The 16,289-nt window shown below is 34.7% G+C and overlaps 1 protein-coding gene across 1 annotated transcript in view; it reads right to left on the reverse strand.

Moving 5' to 3' along the window:
- Positions 1 to 10,185: 10,185 nt before the first annotated feature.
- Positions 10,186 to 16,289, reverse strand: part of ADAMTS5 (ADAM metallopeptidase with thrombospondin type 1 motif 5) — a 50,590-nt gene continuing 44,486 nt past the window's right edge. The window contains exon 8 of the mRNA XM_007430164.3: positions 10,186 to 14,822. Coding sequence (XP_007430226.2) covers positions 14,252 to 14,822 — 571 coding nt within the window. The 3' untranslated portion in view covers positions 10,186 to 14,251. The remainder of the gene's footprint in view (positions 14,823 to 16,289) is intronic.

A 16,289-nucleotide genomic window follows, 5' to 3' on the forward strand; every position in this document is an offset into this window, starting at 1 on the left:
TATTTTCAAAGATTACTTGTCACCATTCATATTATCTAATGATTCTCTAATGTAGAATGTTACATAGAATTATAATGGTGAATCATGAATAGAAAATGTGATATTGCAATTACTGATTCAAGCCAGTAGGATCATTTTCCCAGTTTAGAAAATTTAGGAAAGCAAGTACTAAAAGCAAGTACTCGCTTCAGTAATTGTTTTAAAAGAGAATACTAGATCTTGATGATGCTTCTGAAGTTTTTTACCTAGTATAAGTTTCTATTAATTGTTCTATTTTTTTTTTATTCAGTAGCACAGTTGTTTCTATAGCAAAACAGCATTGTGAAGGCATGGCAAGTGTGGTAAATAGTTGAAGAAATCACTCTCGCCATTCTCTATCTAAAGTTATTTCTGCTGTATAGTATATTGAACAGCTGAATGAATGGCAAATTAAAATACCAGAATAAGTTTTACAATTTTTTTTTATTTTTGTAGGTGTTTGTTTATGACTATTATATGTGAGTAAATCATTGATTCAGTACCCCAGTCAAAGTATTAAGTCTACAGAAAGCTTCACATGAGAAAGAGAACTTCAACATTACTCAGATGTTAATCCTCAAACAAATGGTACAGCTAAGAATACAATACAAAGCAGTGGGAGAGGGAATATTGAGTTGGGAAACACTTTTGTGTCACAGGATCTGAATCTTTGTTGATGGATTTGAGTCACTATGAAATAGAAGGACAGCTGAGTTGGATCCCCAAAATTGTTCAATGCAATTGTTCAAAGTATACATTAACATTCTTAAAATAATGTTGCATAGTTCTGTGCCTGGATTATAGAATTTTATTCTGATGTCTGTTTTACATCTGGGAGGCTATTTGCTCTAAGGTGTAATTGATTTAAGGAAACTAAATCTGAGTGTATTGGACTTCAAAAAGCTGATTTTAATAAATTCAGAGGGAAGAGTTCTTTAAAAGGAGATACGAAATGTACATTTGCTTATAATTCCAATATAGAAAAAAATCAAGGAAAAATATGGCTAGTTTGATGTTCTAAAAAGAAAAGGACCACTGTAGGATATGGAAGAGAGCCAGAACACTAAGAAAGCTATATACAGGTAGCATAGAACTAGGACAAGAGAAGCTTAGAATGAGCTGAGGTTAGAGAAGGATGCTAAAAATAAACATTTCTTCAAAATAAAAGGAAAAGAAAATATGTAATATGGTTAATAGCTGCAAGTAGTCAAGTTTTGGATTTTTAAAGAACAGGTCTTGCCAAACTAAACCTATTTTTTAATTTTAGTCAAATATTTGGCAAAGTACCCAATGATATTCTAGTTAGCAAGTTAAGTGTGGGTTGAATTGCATGGTAATTAAATGGATACACTCCTGGCTTGAAAATAGTACTTAAAAAGTGCTTATCAATATTTTCACATTATACTGCACTGAAATATTGAGAGCTACATGTTCCATCCTAGGTCCTGTACTCTTTAGAATTTTTATTAATAACTTGAATGAAGAGGTGGAGAAAATGAAATTAGCATTAGCACAAAATCAGGACAACTAATAGAAGACAAATGATTTTTTTTTTTTACTTTTCTAATTTTTTTTAGCAGTCTTCCCCAGTATGATGTATTTTTATTAGGTTTTAACAAACAATATCAGGTAACGACATTAACATAAATCCAAGATACATATAGACAAAACAAAAACAACAACAACAACAAAAGGAAAATATGGAAAATACAGAAGAGATCTATTGCAGTGAGAATAAAAAGACAGGTACTGTACATATAAAAATTTGCCATATATATAAAGTATACCAGATTATAGTCTATTGCTATTGAGATAAACCATAACATCCATCCAGATTTGATAGAATTGTGGTTCCTCCCTTTGATGTTTCATTAATTGTCTGTGAGTTTTTCTAACGTAGCAGTTGAAGAGGTCTTGTTAATCCACAACTAATTGTTATATTATCTAGAGTTTTCCAATGTTGTGCAATTATTATTTAGGTTAAATAAATAATAAGGTTTTTTTTTAATTTTTGAGCTTATGGTTTGGTTATGTAAATGCAGTAAGCCTAACTCAATTCTTTGATTAGTGATAGTACTTATCTCCCCAAAGATTTTACACAAAAGTTATAACTTTATTGCATGACCAATGAATGAAATGTCAAATGAAAGAATGACCTTTTTTTTTTTCTTGACAACCTCTCCAACCTTTGGAAGAATACTTTTGATATAAATGTGCTAATCTAAAAGGAGTCAAGTGCTAACAATGTTTAATCTTCTACTGCAGTTCTTGAATTGAAGCTAAAGTGAATCTACCCAGTTTCCATGCCTTCTGCCAATTTATCTTCTATATGGAATTACCAAGATCAGTATCCCAAGCTTTCTTTAAGCCCTATGGTGTATCTCCTATTTCTGATTGCAATAATAACCTATAATTTTTTTTTGAAATTGTTCCTTTTGGTTGTTCTAAATAATGAAGTATTAAATTCTTGAAGTTGGTATATGGCCGTGTTGCTGAAGCTCTAATATTTCCATTACCCAAAAGAAATTTGAGTTGATACCAAAAGAGCCATGGTAGCTTATCGCCTATTTGTTGCTCAATCTGATCTTCACTGAAAAGTTCCTTATTACTATAAAAATCTTTTAGTCTGTAAAGATTATATTCTTTCAACGAGTTCATTTTAGCCAAACTATAATACTTATCCTGATCAATATATGTTATCAGAGGAGTTAAAGGGGAAGTATCCTTTGTCAAAGCTGTATATTTATTCTTCCAAATTTGAAGCATTGTTTAAGTAAAAACATTTTCAATCAGTTTTATTCTGGAAAAATATTTTGAGTGAAAAAAACATTGATTTATAAACTTATCTGGCTATAACATTGTTTCAATTTGAATCTATTGTTTAGAAGAGTCTTCCATAATAAACAGAATCATATGTCCTAACTGTGCTGCTTGATAATATATTAACAAATTGGGCATACCCCAGCCTCCTTGTTTCTGAGGTCTATATAAAATCCTTTTATTATGCAGCTTTTGTGCATGAAAGCAGAAGCTTTCTATTTTTGTTTTGCCAATGTCTTAAAGCCTTTTCTGGAAGTACCACTGGGAGGCACTGAAATAAAAAGTTAAGCCATGCAAGAATTTTCATTTTTACCACTGCAATTCACCCTAAAAAAATTGAAATGTTTTGAAGCCCAGTTTTTTATTTCTTTGTTCAATTTCCTCCATGTTGGTACATAATTATTTGTAATTTTTTTATTAATAATTTCAATAATAGTTATGCCTACATATTTTAAAGATTTATATACATATTGGAATCTGCAGAACTGTGGAAATTTCATTTTGAGTTTTTGAGGATGTATGAAAAAAGCATCAAAATGATTTATGAAAATTAACTGATAATCCTGACACCTCTGCAAATCCTTCTACTCCTCTTTAATATAACTAGCTGAATAAGAAGCATTTGAAAGAGTCAATATCATATCATCTGCAAATAGATTTAAAAGATAAGTCCTATCTCCCATATTTATCCCATTAATCTGATTACTGGATCTAAGTACTATGGCCAGTGCTTCTATAGGTAGGTTGAATAGTAAGGATGTATTCACCCCAGCGGATAAGGCAACTATTTGTAAATAGCAACCAAAAGATTTTTAACTGTTTAGTATTTAGTATTAGGATTTATTAATACAGATTTAAAGGAAATTTCCTAAGATTCATGAAAAGATTCAAGCCAATTAATGTTTGAAATTACATTGTCAATTAGTTATTCAACCATACTGTAGACATTTTACAAATAAGAGTTGCTCAAGTACAGAACAAGAAATGTCAGGTGTTATATATCATAAAGTATTTCTACTGTTACTTTAAGACTAATGAAACAATCAAACAAACAAAAATTCAGGTGGCAGCAGAACCCAGATATCCAAATTTGGATTTGTATGACAAAAAACGGAATTGAGGATGCAAGGAACCAATAGTACATGCAAACAGTTACTAATATGATCCAGTATGATAATTTTAGTTAAACTAAAATGCCTTTCCTTTAATTCATGTTGGTTAAAGTTGACTTGCTCAGATCCCAAATCTAGTTCATATCTGGGGGTCAAATTCCTTAAATATTGGCATCCCATTTTTCATTTCAAGCAAATTATTTGCTAATTATGCAAGTCATGGACTGGAGTTGAATGTAGCCAAGTAATAATAGTGTAGCAGGAAGGAGAAATGCGAGTTATCTATCATGAACACCCACACTTGCTTGTGAGACCCTTCCCTAATAACACTACTGTTCACTTCCTCTACTTGAATTCTGTATTCAAGGCTGTATCTATTCCCCAAAGTGGAAGAGTTCCATTCAAGCATGTTGCTACAACTTGTTATTGAATACAAACATGTTCTCCTTATTTGGATGGAGCACAATTTTTCCTTTTTCCCATAATGTACTAGTCGAAGTGGTTTTGGAATGTATGGCCCTATATTACAACCCAACACCAGAGTAATCAAGGATTTTTTTAAAAAAGCAATAAAGTAAGGATTTAAGAAAATAGTTTAACCTGCAACAAGCTACATGATGCTGATGTTTGTATTCTAAAGTTTTTACTCAGTAATCTGAACATTTGAGGATACAAAAATGGAGAATTGGAGCAGATTAAAAATTATCTACAATTTGGCAAGCACTTAAATAAACGGGCCTCATGCAACAGATTAAACCTTCCTTGCCAAATTTACCTTATTTGTTCCAGTTCTTCAGGGACTTTTCAGGTTTGGGCCTGAATTCTGTCCAAGACCTTGCTTCCTGAAGGCCTCAAGCCAAGAATGACCAAGAACAAAGAAACTCCTAAATTTCTTTTCCCCATATTCTTCTGCTGGCTGCTCATTGCAGAAACAGACACAGTGTTTATAGAGTCCTTAAGACACTTCAGCTAGCCAGCATGCCTGAGTGTCCTTAATCCATTACATACATACATACATACATACATACATACATACATACATACATACATACATCCTTGCTGCTTTGTTATTATTGGAGGGAGAGTATAAAATGGCATATATTACCATGATTTTCTGTTTTTATTCCAATCTTTCATTTTTTGTACTATAGACATGTCAGTGCACAGTCACAAGTGCTAAAAAGCTAAAATCCTAGATTTTGGAATTATTTTCTGTAAAACATTTTCCTATTTCCAGAAAGAGGGCTTCAACCTTCCTTTGCCTATGGTTTCTCCTTGACTAAAAGTACTGAAAGCAAAACTTTCCAGAATAGTGCCTCTGTATGTGTAATCCTTTTATACTCAGTACAGGATAGGAAAAGCATGTAAAGCATGTTTTCTGCAATTCTTTCAGACCCCTTTACAAGAAGTGATTACAAGGAGCATCTAAATTGCTGTGGAGAGTAAGGAAGATGACTTTGACGGAAATATGCAAGAATTGTAATGTAGGCAAAAGGGACAGAAACATTGAAGTCCAGAGTAATGAAATAACATTTGGAAGTTGATCAGGCAAATGGCTCCCTAATTCACTGGAGTATAAGAAGGGGGAGGAGGTACAGCACAATCAGATTTGAAAGGTTTTATTATTATAGCCAATCTCAATAAAAGTAGTTTTAGCCTTCGTATGGAGTTGATTTCCTGGTCTGGTTTACCTAGTGGAGCAGTTGACAATTGCCTTCTGAGTAATGAACTAACTTCTTTATATGCACGTATTTGTTTTCCTTACATGTTTTGTCTGTGTATATATATTTATTTGCTGAGAAGCATTAAGGGGCTGCATATGGTTTGCTTTGGTCACATAACTAGGGTGGTAGTTTAGAATGGAGCAGTCAACAACTGCCCAATTGCCTCTTCCATGGAAATGCATCTGGGGAATTTTTCTGGGATTTTTCCCTGCATTCATCCCTAGCCTTTGGAACTCTTTCTTAGGCAGCCTCTCCCTCCACTCTACATTTTGTCCCAATTTGTTTCTGAGCCCTGACTCCCATCACACATTGTGATCGCCAGATGAAGAAAAATAGACAAACTATGAGAACTGTATAAAGCTATGACACAGATTATGATTGGAATTGAATACAGCACAAAATCAGTTAAGACTGAAATAGGCCATGTATATATTAGTCATATTTTAGAGGACTAAGCATTAGCCATTAGTGTTTAATATTGCAAAACAAATGGCACTTAATTGGTGACACCACAGTATTTTCCACTAATAGTATTTTTTCCGATAAAAACTGGTATGTGCTGCTCAGGAAAAAAGAATCCCACTACTTTCTGGCCCTTAGTTTGCTTTAGAATATCTGTAACAACTACTCTTACAGAATATTCTAAGGCTTGGCTTTATATTTGTTAAAATGAAATTTGCTTAGGTTTGCAAGTTCAGTTAATTTGGGGATGTTATTCTGCTAGTCAAACTAGCTATTTGATTTTTAGTAGTTAACCACCACAAATTATTCTTGTGTTACAATTTTTAGCCTTCTTTAGTTTAATTTATTTTTATTTGAACAGTCACACTGACTGTTGGAATATAGGCTTAGGCAAAGGCTCAGAGCTTTGCTCTGACATAGCCTCCCCCCCCAAAACTCTAGTTTACAGCTGGTGACCATTAGGACCTCTGAAGTCTCCTCTGTATCCTCCTTCCCTCAGGAATCTAGCTGAACGTGGTCTGGTTTCAAATTCTTGAAGTGATGGATTCCATTTACCCAGGCACCATAGTCATGTTTTATTTAAAGTGTAAAATAGATGTGTTATAGATGCATAATGGCTATAATTTTATAAACAATTACACGGATGACAACTCTTGTAAAGTGAAGTAATTCTATCTATAGAGTGATGAAGTTAAAAAAAATGTACACAGTGTACCCACAAGCATTGCATAGATTATTTTGCTTACCAATTTAAAGTATTTTCATATGCCACAATATTTATATTTACATATATTGATATGTATAGATATTATACATATATAGTATATACATTGTTTAGCTGTCCTACCTGCCTGGTCATTTGTGCAAATTTGCATAGTAGGGCTCAAGTCTTGTCCATTTCCACTACATTCAAACTTATTCTGAAATTCTGAGATTTTTGATCTTCACAAATATAGGGCATTTGCTTTTAGAAAAAGTTGGCATTGCTTATATGACATGAATTGAAAATTTTGTTTTGCAATGTAGAGTTTGCTTCTAATGATTCAGTTGTTTCAGCTATTTCACAGAATATGCATCAGTTATTAATACAGCAACAGTGGCATTTCTATGTCTCAAGGAGAGATAGTATCCATATCCATCAGTATTATGTAGAAAGCATGTGTATAGGACCATGATCTCTTTGTAGATAACCCAAGAATGGATGTGGAAGGAATGGCAGTGTCAAGTCTGAATCAAAAATATTTCAAATCACGAATTTGAAGTCACTAATCACTTTATTTTTGATGTGCATTAGTAATGTTGTCTTGCTGACTTTAATGGACATCCTTATAAGGTATGTAGGAGTACAACTCAGTTGGCATAGGGATAGTAGTATTTTCACATTTTCTTTGAGCTCTAGATTAATGCTACCAAACAAGCGAGATCTCATGACATTTTGCCCGTTTATTTATTTATTTTTAATTTCACTATTTGTACCAGGAAGCAGCTATTATACCTTACAGATTACCCTGGATCATGAACAGTTTATTGTTTGGTGGCACATCCTCAGCTCAAAATGAACTGTATATTTTTCTATGGATAACTGTGAACTGGATTATAGGCCCATTTAAACTCTACTGAAATCACTGAATGATAAACAATTTCCTTTGGCCCTACTGATGGTAATATTACCTTGGAATTAAAGGAAGAGATTATTGGACAAATATAAAAATGAACAGCAGGAGTTGCAAACAGGTGCAATGCTTGGATTCATGTACAGTGGGGCAAAAAAGTATTTAGTCAGCCACCAATTGTGTAAGTTCTCCCACTTAAAAAGATGAGAGAGGCCTGTAATTTTCATCATAGGTATACCTCAACTATGAGAGACAAAATGGGGGAAAAAATCCAGAAAATCACATTGTCTGATTTTTAAAGAATTTATTTGCAAATCATGGTGGAAAATAAGTATTTGGTCAATACCAAAAATTCATCTCAATACTTTGTTATATACCCTTTGTAGGCAATGACAGAGGTCAAACGTTTTCTGTAAGTCTTCACAAGGTTTTCACACACTGTTGCTGGTATTTTGGCCCATTCCTCCTTGCAGATCTCCTCTAGAGCAGTGATGTTTTGGGGCTGTCGCTGGGCAACACGGACTTTCAACTCCCTCCAAAGGTTTTCCATGGGGTTGAGATCTGGAGACTCCAGGACCTTGAAATGCTTCTTACGAAGCCACTCCTTTGTTGCCCAGGCGGTGTGTTTGGGATCATTGTCATGCTGAAAGACCCAGCCACGTTTCATCTTCAATGCCCTTGCTGATGGAAGGAGGTGTTCACTCAAAATCTCACGATACATGGCCCCATTCATTCTTTCCTTTACATGGATCAGTCGTCCTGGTCCCTTTGCAGAAAAACAGCCCCAAAGCATGATGTTTCCACCCCCATGCTTCACAGTAGGTATGGTGTTCTTTGGATGCAACTTAGCATTCTCTCTCCTCCAAACACGACGAGTTGAGTTTAGACCAAAATGTTCTACTTTGGTTTCATCTGACCATATGACATTCTCCCAGTCCTCTTCTGGATCATCCAAATGCTCTCTAGCAAACTTCAGACGGGCCCAGACATGTACTGGCTTAAGCAGGGGGACACATCTGGCACTGCAGGATTTGAGTCCCTGGCGGCGTAGTGTGTTACTGATGGTAGCCTTTGTTACTTTGGTCCCAGCTCTCTGCAGGTCATTCACTAGGTCCCCCCGTGTGGTTCTGGGATTTTTGCTCACCATTCTTGTGATCATTTTGACCCCACAGGGTGAGATCTTGCATGGAGCCCCAGATCAAGGGAGATTATCAGTGATCTTGTATGTCTTCCATTTTCTAATTATTGCTCCCACAGTTGATTTCTTCACACCAAGCTGCTTGCCTATTGCAGATTCAGTCTTCCCAACCTGGTGCAGGTCTACAATTTTGTTTCTGGTGTCCTTCAACAGCTCTTTGGTCTTGGCCATAGTGGAATTTGGAGTGTGACTGTTTGAGGTTGTGGACAGGTGTTTTTTATACTGATAACAAGGTCAAACAGGTGCCATTACTACAGGTAACGAGTGGAGGACAGAGGAGCCTCTTAAAGAAGTAGTTACAGGTCTGTGAGAGCCAGACATCTTGCTTGTTTGTAGGTGACCAAAGAGTGGTACTGCCCTAGTGATGTACATATATATCTAGTGCAAATAGTGTCTTTTTGTTTGTTAGGAAACCTACTTCGCCTTCCTGATTTTGAGACTTCCTGCTGTATCCAACTGTGACACAACCCGGCTCCCATAATACCTGGCCAAAAGTTTGCTCCTTGCTTACTTATGTGTGGGAAACCATTTTTATGCATTATGTTATTAATATAAATGCCAGTGAGACTCTCTGGATGTTTACATGGGAAGTCATCTGTATTAAGGAATTCTCTGATTACAAAGCAATTCTGAGTAAAGCTGAAGCCTTTCATTTTCAACATTCTTTGGGGGAAGAAGGGATTGGTATTTGTTTGAATGAACCACCTGGGAACTCCTTCACATAAACAATTGTCCAGGATGCATAGGTGACATAAGTAGGCTTTTAAAAGATTTAAATCTTTTTTTCCCGATTCTACCCAATTGTACAGGGTGAAGCTTTGAAAACAGTGTGCTTCAAAGTCGAAGCTTAAGGAAGTAAAACCCATTGAAAAATGTGACAGTCTGATATATTTATGCAGTCAGTGTCTTTATATATGTGATACAGCCACACTTTCATACACCTAAATATCTTTATTCATACTATTTAACATACCCACACATGCATGCACCACATTCACTTACACACATTCTATTTAAAATATATCTTGTATATTTTATATACAATATAAAAGCAACCAGTGCTATGTGTGGTAAATTCACATCGTGCTTTCCATTCAAATATAAGACATAAATAAAAAAAAGAAAGGAAAAATAGACAAAGTAATGATTGGAAAACAATTTAAATATAGAAGAATTTTTACAATTGGCATTTCATGTTAAATAATATAAATAAATTCATTACATCCATTCACATACCAATTTGTAAAAAAGCACAATAAATTATTTTTTTTCAGTGCTATGTTGCTTTTTTTCTTTTTGTGTGTTTTTATTTGTATCTGTCATCAGTTGCCAACATTCTTGCATCAATTCCTTCCTATCACAACTACTTAAAGGGAAAATTACTGCATATTCAACCAATTTGAGTAGGTTTTGCTGGCAGTATTCATGCCGCTATTTCCCATGTGTTCCATGAAATTCTAACACATGATTTGGATGTTAGCATTTACCTTTAGATACCATAAATACATATTTTAATGTATGGCTTTAGATGATTGTTCAGGAACACAGAGAAGGGTCTTACCAATGATCAAAATCTGGTAAGTAGCTGAGACTTTAACGTTCTATTTGATCCAATTTAGCCAGTAAGATTTTTAGAGAAAATGTGAATAATTGAGTAGTAACTACATCCGAGTCCTTGGAATTGGCCTGCTTCCAAATCAGTCTGAAACTATAAGGCAATATAATTTGCACCAGCTTCACATTTACAAACAAACAAAGCAGTATGAAGGAGGTGAAGATGCAACAAAAACAGAAGTATAGGAAAGTGCAGGCCCGTAGGAAAAAGCTGAAATATACAGATCTCTTTAATTTTGCAACTTTCTTTTTGCTTGCCAAAATTTACAATGACTCTCACATGTTATAATTCTAACCATGATATAGGAAAGAATTAAAATCCAATTTTTTCTCATGCTTTTATTTGAAACTAGCTATCTTACACATGCTATGTAACTTAGACTATTTGAGTGCATCCTACTGATTTCAAAGATTCTTTCATTAATTTCTCTTTCCTGCCTGACAATGTGATGATTGTTTTTATGTGGAAACCTCAAGCACAGAAGAAAATCACTTCACTGTTACAATTCCATTTATATGTAGTATGCCAAGATCTAGGAACAAGTAATTTCAGGAAATGCTGAAATAAGAATAGAATCTGAACATAGTACAAAATAAAATTTATTCTTAACTGTTAATTTTTAAAATTGGATTGAGAGCTTTGTTTTTGTTTTCTAAAGAAAAGGCTGCATATTTTCTCAATATAAAAGTGCATTTTCAGTTTGAAAACCTGCATTATGTGTCTTACAGTATGTATAATATTTCTTTCAAGCCAACAATAGATAAAAATTATTGTTTTATAGCACAATCCAGAGAAGATTACTCTATAAAATGTTATGCCTTTGTGGATCTCTGATTCAAAAACCATATGTGCAGTTGCTCGTCTAAATGTACATGATGTAGATATTGTTCATCTATATTGCACTGCTTTTGATGGGATTTCTATTCTGAAATACCTGGAAATGTGCATTCCTGGTGACAGTCTCCTAACTAATCATATAGAATTGCACCTTTACAATTTGATTAAAGAATTAAAGATTTGTTCTAGAAACCTGACATAAAAACAACTGCTTTTAGGTTATCCCTATGGTGCACCAAGAAAGTGCATCTACATTCACGATTTCGTATCATTTGATGGCCTGAAGATGTCAAATGCAACTGCTTTACATCATGGATAATTGCCTCTAATTCAGTCAGTTTATTTATTTATAAACTGGGACAATTCTATTACTGATCTAAACTGTCTGTGCTGAATCAGGAAATCTCAAAGCTGTAGGATTCACTCATGTAAATAGGGCTTATATAACTAGATAGGCTAAACAAATAAAGTTCTTCCCCCTAAAAATCATTGCCTCAGAAAACAAATGCTTAAATGATGCATTCCATCCACAGCAATATTAAAAGCTGCTAATAGAAGCAAGTATATAAGTGCAAAGGTTTTAGATTGCAATGTTAATTTAAAAATTGGATATTTAGGATATAGTTGTGGCTCCAGTGAAATTTGTAATGAAATTCCATTGGAAATTAAAGCAGCTTGATTTGTCTGTACTTAAAATATTATGGAAGGCACTGGTAACAAAGATACAGTCTCAGTTTTCTATATTTTAATATTTCAGCCAAATGCTATATATTAAATGTCAATTAATTTCTCTTGATTTAGATGAGGTATTTATATTACTTTTCTAAACTGGAAAATTCATTTCCCTACAGTTTGGTAAAAAATAGAGTTTTCTCTCTGAAAATAATCCTATGAGAGTAAGCTACAGCTCCCACAACTAAATATGGCTTGATTTTCTTATGATCTTTCCAGACAATCCTATAGATATTCAGTCTGAAAAGTCTTGTTTTGTTTATTACTCCCTAATACAGTAAGTACATTTAGGATTTCAGCTTTACAATTAAAACTTTTGTCTATAAGTAATTCCTTCTGAATTCAATAAGGCTTACTTCTACCTACTTTCTACTCCCCAAAGTAGGTAGAAACTAAAGCCTTAATCTAAAAAAAATGTAATGACTTAAAAAATAAATACATCTTTGATTTGAAAACAAAAGTATTTCATGGATTCCCCCCATTCATGCATTATAGGTGAGTTTTGAAGTGCTCCTGAATGAACACCCCATTCATTTCATTGAAGGAACTGATATACATGTGCCAAAGGTTATGTATCCTTCTTGAAATTATGGGGCACTTTGTGCACATAAGATACATACCCAATCTGAGCATATGCAAATCTCTGGATTGGGGTGCTTAGTAACATGCAGCCAAATATTAGAAGAACTGGACAAAACATTGCTACATGAAGAAAACCAATGTTTTTGTTTTTGTTTTAACCACTGTGAAATTCTTCCCTACAGGCCAAATTCATGGCATGCTGTTAGATTTCCAGTAGAAACCACTTCAAAACTAACAGGGAAAACAGAGGTGAATACATTTCATAAATCTGTGCTGGAAGACACTTATGACATGACCCAGTGTCTCACCAAAATTTCCCCTTCCCATACATTGGGGATGAGTAAGCCACATGTAATCTCAGACTGTTTTCCAAACCTCTCTGTCAACAGTTAGTACAGATCTCTAACAAGAGTCATCTGCCTCTCCCACAGCAACTGCTAGATGGAAAAGGAGAGGGAGCTGAAGAGGGAAAGGAGTGGCAGAAAGGGAAAGAGGTAGTACAAATAGAGATGAAAAGGGAGTAGCAGAAAGGCAGATGGCAAAAAGCTAATGCCCCAAGAACTTTGGACTCTAGCTTCATCCCGCCCTGGATTTAGTGCTCTCCTGCACTGGCTGTCACCTGTACAGACATGTGGCGGTTGAGAGGAAAATAAAGTTTCTTCATTGTGTTATGTGTGCTGTTCCCAGGCAATGAATTCCCTCTATCTCTATTTGTGGCACATCTTTCATCATTTTTATAATTTCTGAGGTGCAGTATTCTAAACGGATAAAATAAAGTACATTTATTTTTCAAATTTTAAAGCAGCATATTGGCAGCTCTTTTTCTTTTCTACTGCTGCAGAGTGTGCCTATACAAAATTCCTCCTTAGAAAGGCATTAATATGGAATAAATTCTATTGTCAGGAAATTTTTAGAATAGAAATGCATTTCCTGTTGTCAGAAAGATATTACTTTTTTTTTTCCTTTAAAGCAGCAAGCTCTTCATTTTCCAGTAAAATACCCACAGCCACTTTTTAAAAAACGGCATATGAGTCCACAGTGGCTGCAGACCTACTGTACTTTGGTCAATCACTTGTGTTAAACATAAAGGCTGCTGTTCTTTGTAAGAAAATCAAGTGATATAAAGTGACATACCAAAGCAAAGATATTTACAAATAGTATAAAAGAAGCTATTGTAGAATCATGGGTAATTTTGACAAGTTGTCTAAAGACATACTGTGTTAGAGGTAGGTGAGAAAAGGGAGATGATTCTGTAACTGGATATCCCATGATCACCTCTTCACTGGTTTATCCTCTTATTTGCAGATATAAAGGGCTCGTAACAGCTAACACTTAGTGCTTTTGACATATTAAGATCACCTCACAGGACGAGCTCATATCTCCTTTTGGTCCAAATAGGCATGTTCTGCCAAGAACAACTGCCAAGAATATGAGAGAATATTGAAACATTGTCTTCCTTTTGTTCCTGGGTAGATCTTATGTCAATATGTCAAATAAGATTCAAGAAGACTCCTTTTGAAGAAGTCTGCAACCACAGGTTAACATTTTTTGAATAAACACTGTTTGAATGCTGAAGGTCTTTGAGACAGAAGACAACCTTTAGCTAATTTCCCATTCCCATCTTTACACTGGACAGTTCTTGTATGCCAACCTGTATCACATGTTCGAGAACAAGAAAGCCATGGTCCAGTTACCCACTGGGGTTGAGCAAGTGATGGGCTAATTTTGTTACTACTGTTGTTGCTAGTGACAGAATTTGTCATTTGGGTTTGCTTCTTTGGCACATAGAAACTATAGCGGACATCCACTGGTTTAGTTGGATCTGTGGCAAGAATCTGTACTATCAGGATCTCCTTGGTGCCTGTATGTCCCATGGCATGCAAGAAATCATCTTTGTGACTCCAGCCGCTGTAGTTCATAACTGTTCCATTGAGGTCGATGATGGTTTCTGAAGTTGAGATCATGTATTTTCCATTGACAAGATACTCACCGTTTTTCTTTTTCAAAGCCAAGTAAGCAGTGAACCTACTTTGGTCTTTAGCTTTGAACTGTCGTATTTTGATGTGTGTTGCTCCTTCTGGTATTTTAACAATATCTGTATAACCCTTACTGAAACAAAGGAAGAATAAGTTAGTCAAGCATAAATTAACATCCTTTCAATAATTTGAACAAATTTCGATCTTCTATCTGTCTCCACTAAAAAGAAATTAATTTAAACCAATAGAATGCATGGGAAATATAGTACTTTTCAGTTTATTTGCACTTAGTAGAAGTAATCTCAGAATCCCATGAAAATGACAATTTAAAATACAAGTTTGGAAAAGCATTTTGATAGTGATACCTCAAATGAAACATGAGTTTACAATCCCCATAATTATTCTCTGTTGTAGATTGCCATCTAAACTGGTGGTAAAAAAATGAGCTTCCACTTAAATGTAATTATTCCAACTATTAAATCCATATATTAAAACTGTACTGACAGTAGAATGTATCAACCAATTATCATACAAATTAAAAGCACTAGCCATTTTATAAAATTGCTTGAAGGGAAGAAAGTGAGAAATTTCCAATAATCCAAGACGATTTTCAAAGAAAGAACTCAGATAATACCTATACTAATTCAAGAGGAGTCTGGAAATGTAACTCTTTTATTTGATTAGACAAAACTATTACAACGTATCCCAACTATTTTTAAAATTAGTATTTCATACACCTGAAGAAAGTATCAGAATATTTTCTATATGTCAATAAAAATTTGGTTGTGTCAGTTTCAGAACAGTAAGTGTGATTTAATATTTGAAATATGAATCTGCACACTGAAAGGCCAAGGAGTAGTAAACTGCAAGCTAGGCATCAAAAACTAGGCATATAAGGGGGAAAGTCACAGATAATTTTCCTGGATTTTAAGTGAACTCCTGGTCAAACTTAAATAGTAAGGCAGAGATATCAGCTTATGTCTGGACACAGGAGCAGCTACAGGGTTCGAAAGGAATTTGAAATAATTGGATAGCTTTGAGGCTGCTCTCAGGATGCTGCAAAACAAGAGAATTAATAGTTTTATCCTGCAGCATGAATGCAGACTTCAGAGTTTGTCCCCTAACCCTTTTTTCATGAACATAGATATGGAGGACTTATCAGATTAGGGATATGTAAGTTGCAGCCTTAGGGTCACATGCAACTGGCCCTTTTTCCTTTATGGTCCCCAGAATCTTCTTTAATTACGAATACTAAGAGTTGGTGGTTTGATTTTCTACCATTTTGAAGCTGGAAACATGAAAATTGTAGTATAAGCCCTAAAATAGGCTTAACATAGCTTTTAAAAAACAAAAACCTGGCATTTGCTCTCCAAAATGCAAAAGGCCTTCATTCTCAGACTCCTTCCAAATGTTTAAATATGGCCTTCACTATCAGAAGGCTGTATGCTGCTTTAACAGGTATAGTATTCTTGGACTTTCAAACAGCCTTCCATAAAACTCCTCACTTAAGACACCTATGCAGATCAGGTAGCCATGAGATAAGAGGACAAATGTCCCTGGGAGTGGTAATTGGTTATAGAACAGAAAGTAGAAATAAATT

The sequence above is a fragment of the Python bivittatus genome, unplaced genomic scaffold (assembly GCF_059951505.1).
Source record: "Python bivittatus isolate LINGU-HERP-01145 unplaced genomic scaffold, Pbiv_v1 ctg000350_np1212, whole genome shotgun sequence".
NCBI classification, from domain to species: Eukaryota; Metazoa; Chordata; class Lepidosauria; order Squamata; family Pythonidae; genus Python; species Python bivittatus.